We start from the raw sequence: 19,672 nt of genomic DNA, 5'->3' as shown, positions 1-19,672 counted from the left end.
TGTTTTGCTTGCCAAGTCCGACCCCCGACCATTACATACCTCCAACTAACAACGAAAATGGTCGAAAGGGCCAAAGAAATTCACTTCAATATATTTCATAGCAGCCACATGTCCATGCCAGAATGAAATGCAGAGTACACCACACTGTTACACATAAAGCCCAGAGCAAGTAGCAAAGTTGCAATAACATATGACCATAAGAACAATGCGGCAACAGTTTCCGACCACAACTCAGACAAACACCGAGACATTCAGGCATACCTGCAGGCCTGCAGAAATATTTCTGACGCTGAAAAAAAATGTATGTGATTGTTTCGGCCTACTAGCATTTCCTGTGTTTGAGACCTAATCTATACTTAAGAGTTTTGCCACTGTTCACAGGCATCGCTCGTGGCGCAGCAAATGCATTGTAGACATAGACTCAGTCTTACGACAATGAGCCAGACATTGAAGATGCAACTGGCGAGGGGTTGTGCATCTGACACAAGATACGTTGGAAAGCAACAGTAGTCCCACAGGGAAATTGCTCACAGCTGAGGACGATCAGTCACAGTTCGCAACACGATTATTTCTCAAGATTTGTTCTCTTGGGAAAGCTGGAAACAAATTTTCTGGATTATTCCACTTTGTCTTTTGTGATGGCATTAGGCATCAAGTGCGATACAAAACTATAAGTGTTTTGGCCTAGACAATGTTATATGTGCATTTAATGCGTTGTAGGAACGTCCTACAGATAACTGGCCAGCCTTACTGGTCTAAATCTGAAGATGCCTTGCGACCTGCATAGCACAACAGTGATAGGGTGTCATGCATCACTCAAGCAACCTTTAATTCAATCTTCCTTTACTGGAGCCGCTCAAGTATTAGAAGCAACAGCATATGCCTTAGGCTAATGAATAGACATACCAGATCCTGGACTAAGCCAACCAGCAGGAATCAGCACTTGCGGCGAATTGTTGTCAACGATGCAGAGATAGGCTAGATCTTGATGGGCATAACTAATATCAGCATTAGCAGAAGCTGTAAAGACAGCAGCACAATAAAACGAATTAGACAAATGACGGTACACACATCCTGGTATACGGGCCTAAAGCACTTTAGTACGTAACTTCCACAAAGTATGCTCCTTATGCCACCGGGAAAAAGTTTTTAGGTGTAAACATCACGAGTGTGTACAGTTCGTCTAGGTAGTTCGTAAATGATATCCTAAAGACAGCACAGACAAAAATTAAGGCAGGCACACCACATGTGTAATCTACTGTATTAGTGTTATTACAATATAGCTCACGGATGCAAAGTTACGTACATGACGTATTGTTACAAGGCGGGAGGAGTCTATTTAGAAAGCTCAGCACTAAAGCACGGGATGAAGCGAGGCCGCCTCTTCCCCCGCTCCTTTTCTTCTTCGTGTGTATAAACGTGCCGCTACAACATGAACAAAGAAAGCAGCGGACGTAGGTATAATGAGCCGATTCGTGCGCGAATCCATGTTTACCTTTGAAGGTGCCCCCAAGCGACAGCACCAGGGACGCCCGTTTGTTTACCTGCTCGCTCACCATGCACACATAGCATGACACAACTCCACCGCTCACACATAAGAGCTGCTAACAAGCTGCAAGTCAAGGAAATGTGCTGTATCTGAGAGCAACAAATGGAAAGTGCTGAGGCTACAGCTGGAGGGGTCAGCACAATTACATAAGTGCATGTAACGTAATGTTGAGCTTAGGGCCACTGCATGGCCAGTGTAACATGACTGTAGTGTTTGTAGTGTCACCATTGGTGTCACTTATCAGAGCCCCCTCTCCATGCTCTGGCTTCTGGATTGAATTGGTTCGGCTCGCTACGTGCTTGCGCGCGCTTTTTCGAGCGCACATTGGTGTGCGCGTGTTTTCTGCACTAGGCTCTTATAGAATTGCCAACAATCGCTTGTCGCCATAGAGTTTCTCACCTTGTCGCTGCTTTCTTTTTTTTTTCTCTGGATTGATTCGATACCGAAACTAGCCCTGCTGTTGAGTTGTGTCGTGCTATGTTTGCATGGTGAACGAGCACGTAAACAAACGCACGTCCCTATAATAGTGCTGTCGCTTGGGAGCACCTTCAAAGGTAAACATGGATGAGCGTACGAATCAGCTCATTATACCTACGTCCGCTGCTTTCTTTGTGTATGTTGTAACGGCACGTTTATACACATGGAAAAGTAAATGAGCGGTGGAAGAGGAGGACTTTGCTTTTGGTCTGGCGGCCTCTCCCCATCCAGTGCTTTAGTGCCAAGCTTTCTCGTATCCCGCCTTGTAACAATGTGTCATGTGTGTAACTTAGCATCCGTTATCGACATTGTAATAACACTAGTACGGTGGATAGTGTGTCTGTGCTGTTTTTAACCCTTTGAAGGTTTTATGCGTACATGTACGGCGGCGGTTTTCTGTCCCGCAAGGTCTTCGCCGTACGGGTACGATTCCGACCCTCCGTTTGAAATTTCGCGCCATAATGACGATGCGTGCTCACCAAGAGGTGCTGCCCCCCTTTAGCACTTACAAGAAGCGTTTGAAATTTGCGCTACCTACTTGGGTAGATAAACAGGTCTGGCTAGCTTCAGCGCGTCGCTCAGACTGCGGCAACGCCCCTTTGGCGGTTTCGGTTTCGGCGCGTGATCGCAACGGAGGCGCGCGAAACGTCATTTTCTTTGTCGGCACTCTCTTGCAGGTAAGTGAGTTAATTTCTATCTTGATTGGCGCTGCTCTTAGCTTGTTTATCAGTGCCGTTCGCGAGGTATTCTCGCTCTCAGTGGCGACGCGCTTTCGCGGTTTCGGTTCCGCCGCGTGATCGCAACGGAGGCGCACGAAACGTGGTTTTTCTCTTTGTCGGCACGCTCTCGCAGGGGCGGCGGAAGTTGATTTCTATCTTAATTGGCACTGCTCTTAGCTTGTTTATCACCAACGTCTTAGTTTGTTTATCACCACCGCTCACGAGGTATTCTCGCTCTCTGCGGCAACGCGCTTACGCGAGAGGGTGCATCAGACCTCTGCCCAAGGCAGCCGCACGCAGAGATGTCATGTGCGCGCCAACACAACTCCTCGCTCCAAGAGAACAGACACGCATTTTAGGTGTGCAGACTGCGATAAGGCGCTGCGCGTAGACCCGTGTTTGAAGGAGTACTACGCTCGGAAATACTATTGAACGTTTTGCAGTTCTGAGTGATGCCGACACCAAAATACTGTTCCTAATTATTTTTTAGTATTTTTTCCCGACGTTATACATTTTGTACATTCAAAATCCGCAATAATGTAATTTGACCACCTGGGAAGGTTTTCTTCAAAATAATTCGACCCTCAAAGGGTTAAGGTATCAGTTACGAACTACCCAGACGAACTCTACACACTCGTGATGTTTACACCGAAAAGAACGTTTCTCTCTTTTTTTTTTTTTTTTGGTTGAGCGAGGAACATATGTTTCACTTTGTGGAAATTACATACTGGAGTGCTCTAGGCCCATATACCTCGATGTGTGTATCGTCATCAGTCTTATTTATTTTACTGTGCTACTGCTGTCTTTACAGCTTTTGCTGATTTTAGTTGTGCCCATCAAGATCTAGCCTTCTTCTGCATCGTTGACAACATTTAGCCGCAAGTGCTGATTGTTGCTGGTTGGCTTAATCCAGGATCTGGTATGTACATTCATTTGCCCAAGGCATGCTGTTGCTTCTAAAGTTTGAGCTGATCCAGTAAAGGAAGATTAAATCGAGTAATGCATGACACCCTATCACTGCATCTTGTGCTATACCAGTGGCAAAGCATATTCAGATTTAGGCCAGTAAGGGTGGCCAGTTATCTGTTAGAAGTTCCCACAATGCATTAAATGCGCATATCAAATTGCCTACACCAAAACACTTATAGTATTGTACTGCACTTGATGCCTGATGCCATCACAAGAGACACAGTAGAAGAATCCAGAAAATTTGTTTCCAGCTTTCTCAAGAGAATAAATCTTGAGAAATAATCGTGTTGCAAACTATGACTGATCGTCCTCAGCTGTGAGCAGCTGAGGACTCAGCTGTGAGTCCTTGTGGGACTACTGTTGCTTTCCAACGTACCTTGTGTCAGGTGCGCTATCACTTGCCAGTTGCATCCTCAATGTCTGACTCATACTCATAAGACTGTGTCGATGTCTAAAATGCATTTGCTGTGCCACAAGCGATGCCTGTGAACGGTTGTAAAACTCTTAGTATATATTAGGTCTCAAATGCAGGAAATGCCAGTAGGCCGAAACAATCGGATAAATTTGTTCAACATCAGAAATATTTCTGCAGGCCTGCAGGTATGCCTAAACGTCTCGGTGTTTGTCTGAGTTGTGATCGGAAACTGTTGCCGTATTGTTCTTATGGTCATATATTATTGCAACTTTGCTACTTGCTCTGGGCTTTATGTGTAACAGTGTGGTGTACTCTGCATTTCATTCTGGCATGGACATGTGGCTGCTGTGAAATATTTTGAAGTGAATTTCTTTGGCCCTTTCGACCATTTTCGTTGTTTGTTAGAGGTATGTAATGGTCGGGGGTCAGACTTGGCAAGCAACACTTTCGTTCACTGGGATTGTTCTTTCGTTCTTTCACGTTCTCATTTGTTTGGCCTATTCGCTTACATTGACATCATTGTGTATGGTCTCTGCACATTTTTTCTTCGCTGAAGTTCACACTCTTATTTGCTGAAAAAGGCGCCACCAATCTTACCAACAAGAGCTTGGGGCCTGCACTCTTGCTTGCTAACATTGCGCATCTTTGACAAAGTTTTGCCTCACCTCCGTTATTACAGCAATTCTTCTCTTGACGAGGTGTACACCATTGTTTATAACCTGCAAGAAGGTTAAGCATTGTCATTGCCTCACATGGCATATCACATCGTGGCAGATGTATCAAACATGAATTAAATTTTTGGGTTGTATGTGTCAAAACTACAATCAGATATTGCGGCACGCCGTAGTGGCACACTATGGATTAATTTCTACACCCTGTTGTACTTCGAAGGGTCCCTGGAATGGTTTGGGACCGCCGTGGTTGCTTAGTGGCTAAGGTGTTGGGCTGCTAAGCACGAGATCGTTGCACGAGAAAGCATGCTTTCTTCTACTGATTGGGGAAAAAATGCAAAAATACTGCTCTACTGAGCACATTCAAGCACCTTAGAAAGTATAGCTCAATCCAGAGCCTTCTCGTCTGAGTGTTGTTGTAGCCCTTATGTTGCTCTATAATAATGTTGCACCCAGTGAGTCTCTTAGTTATGTCTAGATCGTTGTAGTGGTGTAAGAACGTGAATATCGATCAATGCAGAATGTCAGTTGATCCCTAGGTTTGAGGGGAATAATATTCAAACGAAATTCCTCAATGCAGTTAACTACAAAACATACTTCGTTTTATCAATATGCTCATTCATTGAGGGAGGCGAAAACCTCGCGGGAACTCTCAGGATTCTGGTCCTGGGACAGCTTTGAGTTGCGACATCCCACAGCACATCATCAGTGATGACTAAGCAGGACTAGACATGCGCAGCGCTGTCATCGGGCAATGAGCGACATGCACTGGGCACCTGAGGTGCATGGCGGCAATCACTTCAGTTGACCTGGAGGCGTCTCGAGGTGAATGCTGGCCATATGTTTGTTTTGGTCCTTTCCTGTCGATAGCAGCGTCAGGTTTTTTGCAGAGTGCTTGCACACTGGAGTGGCTGATGGTACCCCTCCTGTACCACCAGTTTGTCCCAGTGGATAGCTTTTCTTCCGCAGCACGCTTGTTACAACGTGCTACAAGCTCATCTACCTTTGCTGGTGCGAAAAGTGAAGCCTTTTCCCTTTGAGAAATGAGACAGCACCGAGCAATTCAATTGCCTTTGCAGTTAATTGAATCTGCTGTCGTCAGGAAAACTTGTACATGGCGCTTACAAAAAAATTCCTCTTGATGTCTTCAAGTTCACTGTCAACAGGGTCGAGCCATTGCTCAACAAAGCTTATAGTGAAAATGGACAGTTGCTCGGTTTAACTTTCTATGCACGGAATACACTGCCAAAATCCTGCTGTATCATTCCACCCATTTTATCACATTGCTTTCAAGTGCATTCATAAAGTCGAGCCCTGACATGCAATTGTTCCACACCAAGCGGTATGAAACATGCGTTTGCACAAAGTTTCTAGAGTTGGCATGTTTGCCACAGTAACAACAAAAACGATGAGACTGTTTTCATTTTTGACAAGTACAAAAAGAAACCATTATTTTGTTTCACAGTACACATGGCAAAGACAGGAAGATTTTGCCAAAGGTATCTTGCTACACGTGGCCAAGGCCCCAACATCTAATTGGTAATTCAGGCATATTTGGTTGCAGCATAACATTTGGAAAATGCTGTACAACATGGTTACTGGCACAAAGTGGAATTCGAATATGTTATTTTTCACAGCATAATAATGACACAATCGCCGATTGATTTTTTCGGACACCCGATTTTCTGGGCCTGCCCGTATATTTGGACTCTCATATGGTACCGCCACTCCATAGAGGCATTGTATAACAACAACCAAAATTTTGCATGTGTCAAACTCTTCTCGTTTGATTTTTCACACTTTTTCTCATGCAAACAACATTGCCATGATTTTGTTTTCCTGCAGGCTGAAACCAGCGTTGCACACATCTCACGTGTCACTTCAGACCTCCCATTTCCGGTACAGCCTTGATAGCAGGCACCACTTTCTGCACTTTCCTGGGAACCCTTGCACTGTCATTGCTGTTGGCACTCGTTAGCCGCATATGGTTGGTGATACTGTTTGCATCGCCTCTTGTGGACATTGGGGTTTGTTTCAGCTGCATACCCCGATCCTAGGCTTAGCCGCTTCAACAACCGATCATGTTCAGTGGTTTCATCACCAACTGCTAACAGTGGTGCCGGCACTGTCTTTATTCTCTGCCTCCAACTCAACAAAGGCTTCGAAGCGAGGAAATTATAGCAGGCTGACCATGGAAGAGAGCCGTCATTATAAGGCAAATCTGCTGGATCCCAACAGAAGAATGTCAGCTAAGGTGCCCACCTAGAACTTGAGGAAGATGGACCAAGGGATTATCCACACACTCAAGCAGCTCCATTGGTCACGTGTGCTTAGTCACGTGGTGCTATGCGTGGACAGTGGCGAGAGCTACAACGTTGACTTGATCTCTGCAGTCGGGATACTTTCAGATGCATGGAGGCCTTGACCGAGAACGCAATCCAGAGCCACGTGGGTTTTACGGTTCAACATGAAATGTCGTCGTCGTGCAATGATTGCAACTCTAGCGAGCCCCATCAGTCCCCTTCATCTTCTGACCTCACTGAGCACTTGCGTACGGAAATAATGCTGAAGCAGTTCACCAACGCTGACAACAAAATCTATTTCTTTGCTGAACTTGCCAGCGACAAAATAGTTCGTCAGGTGCTGTAAGATAAATCGGGCTTTGGCAGTGAGAAGCCAGTGACTGTGCTGCCAACTAACTCTGATCTAATGTGAGTCCACATGGTGCTTTCAGCTGTTTACAGTGATAATGTCACCTTTTTCGAAGTGTATGCTGATCTATTCGTATTACAACATAGCACCCCGCAGAAAAATGTAGAAAAAAACCCTTGGTAAATAAAGTGACATTTTTTTGTGTGTATGAATTCATTTTTTTTAACGTCCGAATTTTCGGAGGCAATCTCAAATTGCTTGGCGACTGTAAAGAAGTACAAAAATAAAATCTCACAAAGCTGCAATACATTTCAGCAGTGCAAATATTTACAGTAGAATATTTACACTTATCTCTTGGGATGGCTGAAAAATACATATCGCCCGAAAACAAGAAAGAATGGGCAAATCATCATGAGAGCAATGTTCAGTGAAATGGTCGACATCTCACAATTTCACATATTCAAAATGTTTTTTTTTCCGCAGTCTTAAAGAAGTCGAGGTCCTTTGCCTTAATAGGCTGGGTGCTGTCTGGCGGCGTGCTAGCTTGGTCCAATCAAAGGAAGCTTTGTGCAAGAATTTGGTCGCACGAATTGCATTGCCACTTGTCTTGCCACTGATTTTCATGGATCCGAACTTTATATCCTCGAACTCTTGTACATTCGTAACTAGCCTCTGTCACACTAGATGCTAGTGTTTACAAGATTGTCAACGTGGACTTTGTCAATTCTGCCGAGAGAAAGGTTTACTGGTATGTGCCAAGTGCCATATTATTAAGATATTATCGGTAGATACCTGAGAGACGAGCCGCCGCGACAACGACGACAAAGTGGGGCTGTGCCCTTGGCGCGAGAAAAAATGTCGGCCTGGCGCTCTGGCTCCAGTGCAGTGTAAATAGCTTGTAAATAGCCTCTTCCGTCTGTATCTTTCTACACGTAACATTCTTGACGTTGACTGCTATCCTGTCACTGCACTCATCGATACAGGCGCACATCTTTCCATTATGATTGCTGCCTTCCGACGACGACTCAAAAAGCGTCTCACCCCAGCGTCGGCACGCGTCGTCCGCGTTGCGAATGGCCGTACTGTGCCTATTATCGGCATGTGTACGGCACGAGTCAGCATTGCCGGCCGCCACACCCCTGTCCTCTTCACCGTGATTGCTCATTGCCCCCACGACCTAATTCTTGGCCTCGACTTTCTCTCCGCACATTTTGCCCTTATTGACTGCTCTGCCAGTACCCTTCGCCTTGAGTTGCCGATTCTCGCAGAACCTCCTGACGCATCCCAGTGCCACCTACGCCCCACCGGCTTTATTCGCCTGCCGCCAAAATCAATAGCCTATATTGAACTCTTGCCTTCCCCACCAGTCCCTGATGGCGAGTACCTCGTCACTCCTCTGCCCGACATTCCACTACAGTATGACGTTACCGTGCCTCACAGTATACTTACTATTACTGCGAACCGCACTTTCATGCCTATCTTTAACTTCGGATTGGCAAAGCAAATTCTACCGCAAGGTATTTGCCTTGCCAACGTTGATTGTCTCGGCGACCATCACGTGGCAACTTTATCGACCGATGCTTCTTGCGAGCTTAGCAGGCCCATCGTGCCAGCCTCGGCCGCCGATCCCAAGATGCAGAAAATGGTTGCAACGGACCTGTCTTCTGCGCAGGCTGAAGACCTTTACCAACTATTATCGTCCTACAGAGATATTTTCGGCTTCGACGATCGCCCTTTAGGCCAGACGCTCGCGGTCAAGCATCGGATTCTTACTGGCGATGCTACTCCTATTCACCGACGACCGTATCGAGTTTCTGCGTCGGAACGCCGAGTAATTCAAAGTGAAGTCAACAAAATACTAGACAAAAACATCATTGAGCCTTCTTCGAGTCCCTGGGCGTCACCTGTAATGTTGGTTAAGAAGAAGGATGCTACGTGGCACTTCTGTGTAGACTACCGCCATCTGAACATTACTAAGAAAGACGTCTACCCGCTCCCACATATAGACGATGCCCTTGACTGCCTCCACGGTTCCAGCTATTTCTCTTCTATCGATCTTCGTTCTGGATACTGGCAGATTGCTGTTGACGATATGGACAGAGAAAAAACCGCGTTCATCACACCTGATGACCTATACCAATTTAAAATAATGCCGTTTGGATTATGCAACGCCCTTGCCACCTTTGAGCGTATGATGGACTCTGCTCCGTGGTTTCAAATGGTCCACATGTCTCTGTAACCTCGACGACGTCATCGTCTTCTCGCCCACGTTCGACACTCACCTTGAGCGTCTAACAGCTATACTTGATGTATTTCGAAAGGCGAAGCTGCAACTTAACTCGTCGAAATGTCGTTTCGGCCACCACCAAATTACTGTTCTGGGCCACCTCGTTGATGCTTCCGGAGTACAGCCTGATCCCGACAAAACTCTCGCTGTCCGAGACTTTCCGGTTCCGAAGACAGCCGCAGACGTTCGAAGTTTTGTCGGGCTATGCTCGTACTTTCGTCGTTTTGTTTAAGATTTTGCTGCAATTGCTAGACCCCTCACTAATCTTTTGAAGAAAGGCGTATAATTCTCGTGGGGTACTGCAGAAGCCACCGCCTTCTCTCGTCTCGTCACTCTTCTCTCCTCACCACCCATTCTCGCCCACTTCGACCCTGATGCCGCTACAGAATTGCGTACAGACGCCAGCGGTCATGGCGTATGTGCCGTCTTAGCCCAGCGTCAGCGTGGCCAGGATCGCGTTATTGCTTATGCTAGCCGCCTCTTCACACCATCGGAGCGCAACTATTCCATTACGGAACGAGAATGCCTTGCTGTAGTCTGGGCGGTTGCGAAGTTCCGTCCTTACCTCTACGGTCGCCCTTTTTCCGTAGTCACTGACCATCATGCTCTCTGCTGGCTCTCATCCCTAAAAGATCCTACAGGCCAGCTTGGTCGATGAGCTTTGAGACTACAAGAATTTTCGTATTCTGTGGTCTACAAGTCTGGCCGCCTGCACCAAGACGCTGACAGCCTGTCGCGTTACCCTGTTGACGACCTTGACTCCTCCAATATTACCAGTGCTGCTTGTGTATTCTCTGCGTCACAGCTGCTTCATTTCGCCGACGAGCAACGTCGTGACGCCAACATCAGAGGACTCATGGACCGTTTTGAACACTCTCCGGCCGATGCCACTCTACTCCTCTTCGTCCTCCGCGACGGTACTCTGTACCATCGTAACCTTCATCCGGACGGCTCTGAGTTCTACTTGTAGTACCTAAACACCTCCGCTCAACCGTTCTAGAAGAGCTCCATGACGCACCAACGGCAGGACACCTCGTCGTATCTCGAACCTATGACCGTGTACGTCGCCGTTTTTTCTGGCCGGGCCTTGCCCGTTCCATACGACGTTACGTCGCCGCTTGTGAACTTTGCCAACGACGCAAGAAGCCTTCCTAGCTCCCCGCTGGTTACCTGCAGCCGCTCGACATCCCTGCCGAGCCCTTCCATCGTGTTGGCTTAGACCTTCTCGGCCCATTTCCGGAATCTACATCAGGAAACAAGTGGGTTGCAGTTGCGGCTGACTACGCGACCCGCTATGCCGTAACTCGCGCTCTTCCAACCAGTTGCGCAACTGACGTTGCGGACTTCCTTCTACATATCATTTTGATGCATGGTGCTCCGCGTCAATTGCTACCAGACCGTGGCCGTACGTTTTTGGCGAAAGTCATTGACGACATCATGCGGGCCTGCTCTATTCAGCATAAATTTACTACCTCCTACTACCCGCAAACGAACGGCCTCACTGAGCGTTTGAACCGCACCCTTACAGACATGCTATCCAAATACATTTCAGACGACCACCATGACTGCGACCTGGCTCTACCCTACATTACCTTTGCATACAACTCTTCCCGTCTCGAAACTGCCTGCTTTCCCCCGTTTTATGGCCGCGAACCGACGCTACTACTATACACCGTGCTTCCGTCCACCACAGCTTCAACTAGCGCTTATGCTCGTGATGCAATCGCCCGTGCTGACGATGCTCGTCAACTTGCGCGCGTTTGTCTACAAGTCTCTCAAGACAAAGAGAAGCGACGCTACGACCTCCGTCACCGTGATTTCCATTTTGCGCCCGGCACCTTCGTGTTGCTTTGGTCACCATCGCGTAAAGCTGGCCTTTGTGAGAAACTGCTTTCCTGTTATACCGGCCCATATCGCGTGCTCCGCCAAGTGACCGATGCCACCTATGAAATTGTTCTAGCCACGCCCAGTCCTCCGGTGTGACAACCAGTGACATTGTCCACGTCACCCGACTCAAGCCCTACAACTCTTCACGTGCCTTGGATATTTAGAAGCACTGTGACGGCACTTTTGCCGCCGGGGGGTAGTATTACGATATTATCGGTAGATACCCGAGAGACGAGCCGCCGCGAGAACGACGACGAAGTGGGGCTGTGCCCTTGTCGGCCTGGCGCTCTGGCTCCAGTCCAGTGTAAATAGCTTTTAAATAGCCTCTTCCGTCTGTATCTTTCTACACGTAACAATATATTTAATAGAAGCGATGATATGCCTTCCTCTGATTTATTAGCATAGTGGCAAGCACCACCTTGCATGGCCCTGCGAATGGTGTGATGCATCGCACACTGTACTCTTTGATTCGACTTGCGTGGAAGGGCTTTGTGGACCCTAAATATGCTTTTGTGAACCCCTATTTAAGAACTGCTGCTGCATAGGATAGAATCGTTAATCAGCACTACTCCAGCGATATTGCAGGTAGACAGCACATACTGAAGAGCTGGGAAGGTTGGGTCCAGCAACAAACGTGTCCTAAATCGTGAGTGTGTGCATTCTTGTCACATTGTCACACTCTTGTCAGCACGTTTGTTCGAACTAAGCAAGCAGTACTTGGCTATTGTCATTATAATCAGTTGCCCAGGTGGGAAGTCTTAGCAGTTCAGCAAGTCTCACTAGTTTCATCTTCCAATCACCATTCGGCCTTTTTTTTTCGAGTTTTCAAGCAGCCATGATGTGATCATTGTTTGCATGTACATGCTGAGCGTGCCACACCACCGAGGCGATGCCAGTGACAGGCTTCAAAGTGCTTAATAAAAATGGTAGGCAATCTTAATTTTTGTCTTGGGTATGTCTTAGTGGCACTCGTACCTTGGCGTTGTTCTTTAAGGAGACAGTTGCTTGAGCATCGTGTCAACATTTCTGTTGTGCGGCCTTCATTCTGGCTAAAGACAAGAATGTCGTCCATGAGGTTGACGACTCCTGTTAGTCCGCTCAGGATTTTGGACGTGTGCTTCCCGAAGTATTTCGGTGCTGATATTATGCCGATCGAATGGGAGTCTTGCAAAGCGCAAGCATCCAGTTGGTGCTATGAATGTCATCAGCGCTTGGCATGTCGGGGAGAGGGAGATTTAGTGGAAGCCGGAATATACATCTAGTCTTAAAACAACTGTTGCTTTACCTAGCTGTTAGCTCACCCTTTTCTGTCCCTACGTATCCTTCCAGTACATACTTTGAGTGTTTTCTGTTTACATAATAAACTTTCTTCGTTCTTGAATCAAATATGCCTTGTTTAGTTCTTTTTCACGTTTTTCGCATTAATTCATAGCATCGCCTTGTTGCAAAATAACACAGTACCAAAATGTATTTGACACGTCGAAGCTACCTACTGTCTTCATGTCCCACTCATGTTCCTTCAAACAGAAAGGTTTTTAGTGTATATCATTAAAAAATATATACAGTAGAATCTCGACAAACGGATATTGGTTAAACGGAATCAACGCTTAAACGGAACAAACGCCTCGCAGTTGGTTGGTTTTGTATTAAGGCAATGTAAAAAAAAATCCCGTTAATTGGAACTTGAATTCTCAGACCACCGTATAAACGGAACCGAAAATAGACTCGAAACCGCAACTTGACGTTCACGCAGAGCCCCATCGCGGTACGGATCACTGTCTTCCCACTACTTCTAGTATGCCTGTCTAGTATGAGTGGTGCCATTCAAAGAAAACGGTTGCGAGAGCTCAAACAAGCAAACATAAAGTCCTTTTTCACAAGCCAATAAATCGCAGTTCCCACTGATTTCCGCGGAATAAGTGGACTATTGAGATTTTTCTTTTTAAATTTTAGTAGTGCTCTGAAAAAAAAGTTCATTGCTTACCGCTTTTGTGCAATAAAGTTTGTGCCCATAGCGTACCGTCCTCTTTAATACCTAGATTTTGCATCTGATATCCGCTTCAGCGGAGACTGCCAATTGCGCGCACGCCTGCCTCGTCGGGACCAAGCAGTCTGGAACGGATTGCGAAATCCTGAACCTTCTCTCTCTGTACGAAACTCCTGATAAACGGAACATATTTTCCCGGTCCCTTGAGGCTCCGCTTAACGAGAGTCCACTGTACTTGCTGAGGCATGCTTTCACACTCTTCTTGGGAACGGTGAGCTTAGGAGCCTGCCCACCCTGAGCTGCAGCCACCGTGGTTGTGGCAACCACAACATCAGACCACCTCGGCAATGCTAAAGCTGATTAAAAAAAAACTACCAGCAGGAATTTGGAGCATACCCCTCTTTACCATGCATTTTTTAACACCTACTAATCCTGAGAAAATTTTAACTCCTTGAAAATCCGCCAAGGGAATTTAATGCTCAAAACTTCAAAACTCATTGCATGACATTGTCAAAAGACAACTGAATGCTTATAAAAAAGGCTAGGAACAAATTACATCAATGAAAACCATAAACCTGCTGTCATGTCCTAATAACACGCAAAAATGAAAGTAAGCATGTCGTTTCATTCACATTAGAATAGAGTCGAACCCAGTTATAACAATATTCAAGTGCCACAAAAATTCCATTGTTATAACCGATAATTGTTATAACCGGGTTGCGTGAAAAAATCAAAACGGGAATGGTGGGTAGGCCAGTGCCCCTCCCCACCACCTTCCTTCATCTAGCTGCTGATTGTGTTCCCTCATTTAGTTGCTTCCTGGGTGCTCAGATCACATGTAACAAGTCGTGGCTGTCGGCGTTAAAGAATGGCACTGCTATAGCAACTGCAAAGAGGGGTCACGGTTTCAAGCGATATGCGAGGTCCGCCGAGGCATCGCTCCGGCGGCCTCAAAATGGGCCTTTTAAAGAAATGTGAGAAGGTTGCCGCGACAGCCTGTCGGCTTAAGAAATCCAGGAGAAATGCTGAGGCAAAATCCCCACAAGCATCTCGCCACATACTTCTCACTGGCTTGCACGAGGAAACCCGATGTCTGTCAGCCTTGCAGACTTTACATGAAGCTTGCTGTCCAAGGCATCCAGGTGGTCCACGTAGTGCAGCGTGTTTGAGTGAGCTGTTAATGTGAACGGCAGGTAACCAATGCCCTATCAGGGTTACTGAATTGGTACCAGTGGAACTGATGTGCAATCGTAGACAGCAGACAGCTAGTGTGAGAAAATCGAAAATTTGCAAGCACAGGATGGTATCGGCTGGCACAAGAGATAGGGAGATTGGAGATCTTACAGTCTACACTAAATAGGCTGATGGCGATGACCTCAGAATGTTGCAATCACTTTTCATTAGTTGGACTACACCAATAGCTTTAATATTGGCACGCACTAGTTACGCTAGAGGTCGAGGAAGAAGAAGTGTGCGTGGTAGCTGCTGCAAACACGAACTGTAAACGGCTGTTCGCTTAGAACTGACTGGCTGGCTTTTCCTCTCGTGACAAACTGGTGGAGGTGCTGGGTACGCATCCATCGTATGCCTACGCGTCCTGAACCAGAAGCTACCGACGCCACTACCTCGGGGACGGCAGAAATCTATCGAAGCAGCCGTCGCCTCCAAGGTCTTCCACCGCAATACAGTCCCCTGGCAAGCTCCGTGAGGAAGATGTCAACAACTACCGCAAGCCAAACCGAGGTGATCCCAACTGCTCCCGTACCATGCATTCTCAACGCGCCTCGCACGCCTAACCCGTTCCATGGCGACGCCTTTGAGGACGTTGAAGACTGGTTGGACCATTTCGACCGGGTCGCCGCCTTTAACGACTGGGACGATCGCCGTAAGTTGAAGAACGTCTACTTTTCCCTTTTAGACGCGGCGAGAGTATGGTACGAGAACCACGAAGCCTCATTTACCAGCTGGCAGGAGTTTTACCGACTGCTATGCGAAGCCTTCTGCACTCCCGAAAGGAAAGAAAGAGCCGAACAGGCACTGTCTTCGAGGTTCCAAATGCCAAACGAAACCGTCGCCATGTTCGTCGAAGACATGACGCGATTGTTCCGTCGGGCGGACCCACTAATGCCAGAAGACAAGAAGGTGCGTCTGTTAATGCGAGGCGTAAAGGAACAGCTTTTCGCGGGCCTCGTGCGTAATCCTCCTGCAACAGTCTCTCAGTTCGTTCGTGAGGCCACAGTCATGGAACGTATGCTTCGGCAGCGGCTCTCGCAGTATGAACGCCAGACCACCATGACTGCTGCATGCTCTCTCGTACCTGCAAATGATGACAGGGAGTCACTTACCGAGCTAATACGACAAATTGTTCGAGAAGAACTGCAAAAGTCCTATGCATCGGCTTCGACACCTCCTAGTGCCGCGGTTCTTACGGATGTCATTCGAGAAGAAATCGGCAAAGTGGTTCATCCCTCGCCACCAACACGACCCGAACCTCCCACGTTCTCGTACGCGGATGCTCTTCGGGCTTGCGCGCCGTCGACGGGCCGTTTTTCGCAGCCGCCTGCTGGGATTTCTCGACGCTCCCAAAGTCCAATCCACCGCACGAATCCGCCAGCACCCTTTCATCCTGGTCCGCGCAAATCTACAGTATGGCGCGCCCCCGACAACAGTCCGTTGTGCTATCACTGCGGGGAGGCTGGTCACATGTATCGCGATTGCCAGTACCGACGGATTGGTCTGCGGGGATACCATCCGGACGCCCGTTGCCCGCGCTATGGCGAACGCCCGCACGAAATCGAGCAATACTTAGAAAGTAACCGGCTTCCTCCTGCCCAACAGCGAAGACAGTCACGGTCGCCTTCACCTCGTCGGTACGCGTCACCGAACCGTGCTCGACCCGCTTTTGATTCCGCTGGAGTCAACGGTGGAAGCCCGCGCCGGGGAAACTGAAAACGGCGACCTCCGGGGGTGAGGCCGCTGTCATGCGAACCGTCAAATATCCTCCGCCGACGCCATCCCCTCGCGACGTACCACTGACGCCTTCATTCGCAACTGCAAAAAAAACTTCTGCTGCTGTTACTGCTTCAATCGACGGTTATCCAGTAACTGCACTTGTAGATACGGGAGCTGACTACTCGGTTATGAGTGCCTCACTGGCGACTCGGCTACGCAAGGTGCTGACAGCGTGGGACGGCCCACATCTGATTACGGCCGGAGGACACCTCGTGTCACCCATTGGACGATGCACCGCCAGACTTGCAATTTCTACTTCGACTTTCGTAGCGTCTTTCCTTGTGCTGCCCAAGTGTTCTCGGCTAGTTATACTGGGCATGGATTTTCTCCAGGAATATGGGGCGATCATTAACCTTCGTGACTTGTTCGTGACTTTTTCTAACTATGTTTCTTCGGATTCGAATGTGGCGGATGAACATCACCGCGCGGCTTTACGCGTGGTCGATGACTGCGTGACGTTACCGCCTCGAAGCAGCATCTTCGTCCTCGTTGAATGCTCTCAAGAACAACTAGGAATAGGCATCGCCGAAGGTAACCTCACCATATTGCTGGATCGCGAAGTCGGCGTCGCACGAGGTCTCGTAGAGCTCCAACATAGGCAAACCACGATTCTAGTTACGAACTTCAGTGGCGAATACAAACACTTTGCGAGGCATACCACCATGGCCTACTTTGAAACGGTGGCCGAGTCCAACGCCTGTGCTTCGGTAACGACAATCTCGATTCCGGAACCCAGCGATGTGGACTTGACCAGTCACATCAACGTCAACCCACAGCTCGACCAAGACGAGAAGGAGAGGCTCCTTACTCTGCTATCGTCATTTAGCGACTGTTTCGCCACCACGTCGAAGGTCAAACAGACTTCTCTAATCAAACACAGAATAATCACTGAACCGACCGTCCAACCTGTTCGCCAACACGCTTATCGCGTGTCGCAAAGAGAACAGGATGCTATTCGTCATCAAGTGAAACAAATGCTCGACGAAGATGTCATTCAACCATCGACAAGTCCTTGGGCTTCACCTGTTGTATTAGTTAAAAAGAAAGACGGTTCACTAAGATTCTGTGTCGATTATCGCAAACTGAACAAGGTCACGAAAAAAGACGTTTACCCACTTCCTCGAATTGACGACTCCTTGGATCGCCTGCGACATGCCCGTTACTTTTCTTCAATGGATCTACGTAGTGGGTACTGGCAAATTGAAGTTGACGAACGGGACCAGGAAAAAACGGCGTTTATAACACCCGACGGTCTCTATCAATTTAAGGTCCTCCCTTTTGGATTGTGTTCCGCTCCGGCCACATTTCAACGCATGATGGACACAGTTTTATCTGACCTCAAGTGGAACTCGTGTTTAGTCTACTTAGACGATGTAGTTGTTTTTTCCACCACGTTTGAACAACACATCCAGCGGCTTGAGGCGGTTCTTCAAGCTATCCGCACCGCCGGCCTCTCCCTGAAGCCCGAAAAATGTCACTTTGGCTACGAGGAGCTCAAATTTCTAGGTCATATTGTCAGCAGCACCGGTGTGCGCCCTGACCCTGACAAAGCCCTGGCAGTTGCTCTGTTCCCGATACCGAAGACAAAACACGATGTCCGCCGATTTTTAGGGCTTTGCGCGTATTACCGCCGTTTTGTACCCAATTTTTGTGAAATTGCCGAACCTTTGCAACGACTCATCAAGAACGACGTCACATTTGTTTGGGGCCCAGCACAATCCGACGCCTTCCACGACCTTCAGCGACGTCTACAGACACCACCGATCCTTGGTCACTTTGACACCGAGGCTGACACAGAAGTGCATACTGATGCTAGTAACGTTGGTATCGGAGCGACACTCGTTCAGTTTCAAGCTGGTGTTGAGCGCGTTATTGCGTATGCCAGCCGAACCTTGTCCGCTGCTGAAAAAAACTACTCAGCAACTGAAAAAGAATGTCTGGCAGTCATATGGGCTATCCAGAAGTTCCGCCCATACCTGTACGGACGCCCCTTCCGTGTCGTCAGCGACCACCACTCTCTCTGCTGGCTGGCGAATCTCAAAGATCCTTCAGGCCGTCTCGCACGATGGAGCCTTCGGTTACAGGAATTTGATGTGACCATCGTCTATAAGTCTGGCCAGAAACACACTGACGCCGACTGTCTCTCCCGCGCCCCCGTCGAACCCGCACCACTAGATACTGACGACGATTCTGGTTTTCTTTGCACTCTTCCGTCTTTAAACCTTGCTCAACAGCAACGCCAAGATTCCGAGCTCCAGCCCTTGATTGAATACCTTGAAGGACGCCGCCCACAACCCCCACGGCTGTTCGCGCGCCACTTGTCCTCTTTCTGCCTACGTGGCGACATCCTATACAAGCGGAACTTTCACCCTACGGCAGCCGTTTTCCTGCTCGTTGTTCCCGCTACTCTCCGCGACGACGTTCTACGTGCATGCCATGACGAACCAACGTCCGGGCATCTTGGTTTCACGCGTACTCTCGCGAGGATCAAGCAGAAGTACTATTGGCGAAAACTCACAAAAACCGTGAAGCAGTACGTCAGAAGTTGTCGAGATTGCCAGCGCCGCAAAGTTCCACCACTAAAACCAGCCGGTCTGCTTCAGCCTGTCCGACCTCCTTGCTCACCTTTTGAACAAGTCGGGATGGATTTACTTGGCCCATTTCCCAAGTCTTCGGCTGATAACCGCTGGATCGTCGTCGCCACCGATTACCTCACTCGATACTGCGAAACACAAGCCGTTCAGCGAGCTACTGCTTCAGATGTTGCTAACTTCTTTATCAAAAATATCGTCCTTCGACATGGTGCTCCCGCTGTCGTCATCACAGACCGTGGGACGGCCTTCACTGCCCAGTTGGTCCGAGACATTCTGCAGCTGAGCGGAACAACGCACCGTACGGCAACTGCGTATCACCCGCAGACTAACGGTTTAACAGAGCGTCTCAACAAAACGATTGCTGATATGCTTTCCATGTATGTTGCCACGGATCATAAAAATTGGGACGAACTGCTCCCGTATGTGACATTCGCGTACAACACTGCCTTACAA

General features: G+C 48.1%; 2 protein-coding genes across 6 annotated transcripts in view; one reads left to right on the top strand and one right to left on the bottom strand.

The window, feature by feature from the left end:
- The window catches only part of LOC142590506 (uncharacterized), a 126,749-nt gene extending 124,943 nt beyond the window's left edge, over nucleotides 1-1,806 (bottom strand). For 4 of the 5 annotated variants that reach the window (XM_075702682.1, XM_075702681.1, XM_075702684.1 and 1 more), the window contains exons 1-2: nucleotides 1,496-1,806; nucleotides 907-1,020 (exon numbers count right to left, since the gene is read on the bottom strand). In XM_075702682.1, coding sequence (XP_075558797.1) covers nucleotides 907-1,020; nucleotides 1,496-1,559 — 178 coding nt within the window. In that variant the 5' untranslated portion in view covers nucleotides 1,560-1,806. The remainder of the gene's footprint in view (nucleotides 1-906; nucleotides 1,021-1,495) is intronic. The other variant, XM_075702683.1, reaches the window with a different exon arrangement.
- A 167-nt stretch (nucleotides 1,807-1,973) lies between these two features.
- The window catches only part of LOC142590509 (uncharacterized), a 28,413-nt gene continuing 10,714 nt past the window's right edge, over nucleotides 1,974-19,672 (top strand). The window contains exons 1-3 of the mRNA XM_075702690.1: nucleotides 1,974-2,103; nucleotides 3,557-3,664; nucleotides 6,646-7,511. The gene's annotated coding sequence lies outside the window, so the exon portion shown is untranslated. The remainder of the gene's footprint in view (nucleotides 2,104-3,556; nucleotides 3,665-6,645; nucleotides 7,512-19,672) is intronic.

The sequence above is a fragment of the Dermacentor variabilis genome, chromosome 8 (assembly GCF_050947875.1).
Source record: "Dermacentor variabilis isolate Ectoservices chromosome 8, ASM5094787v1, whole genome shotgun sequence".
Classification (NCBI taxonomy): domain Eukaryota; kingdom Metazoa; phylum Arthropoda; class Arachnida; order Ixodida; family Ixodidae; genus Dermacentor; species Dermacentor variabilis.
Note: the sequence above shows the minus strand (reverse complement) of the source record. Positions and strands in the feature narration are given on the sequence as shown.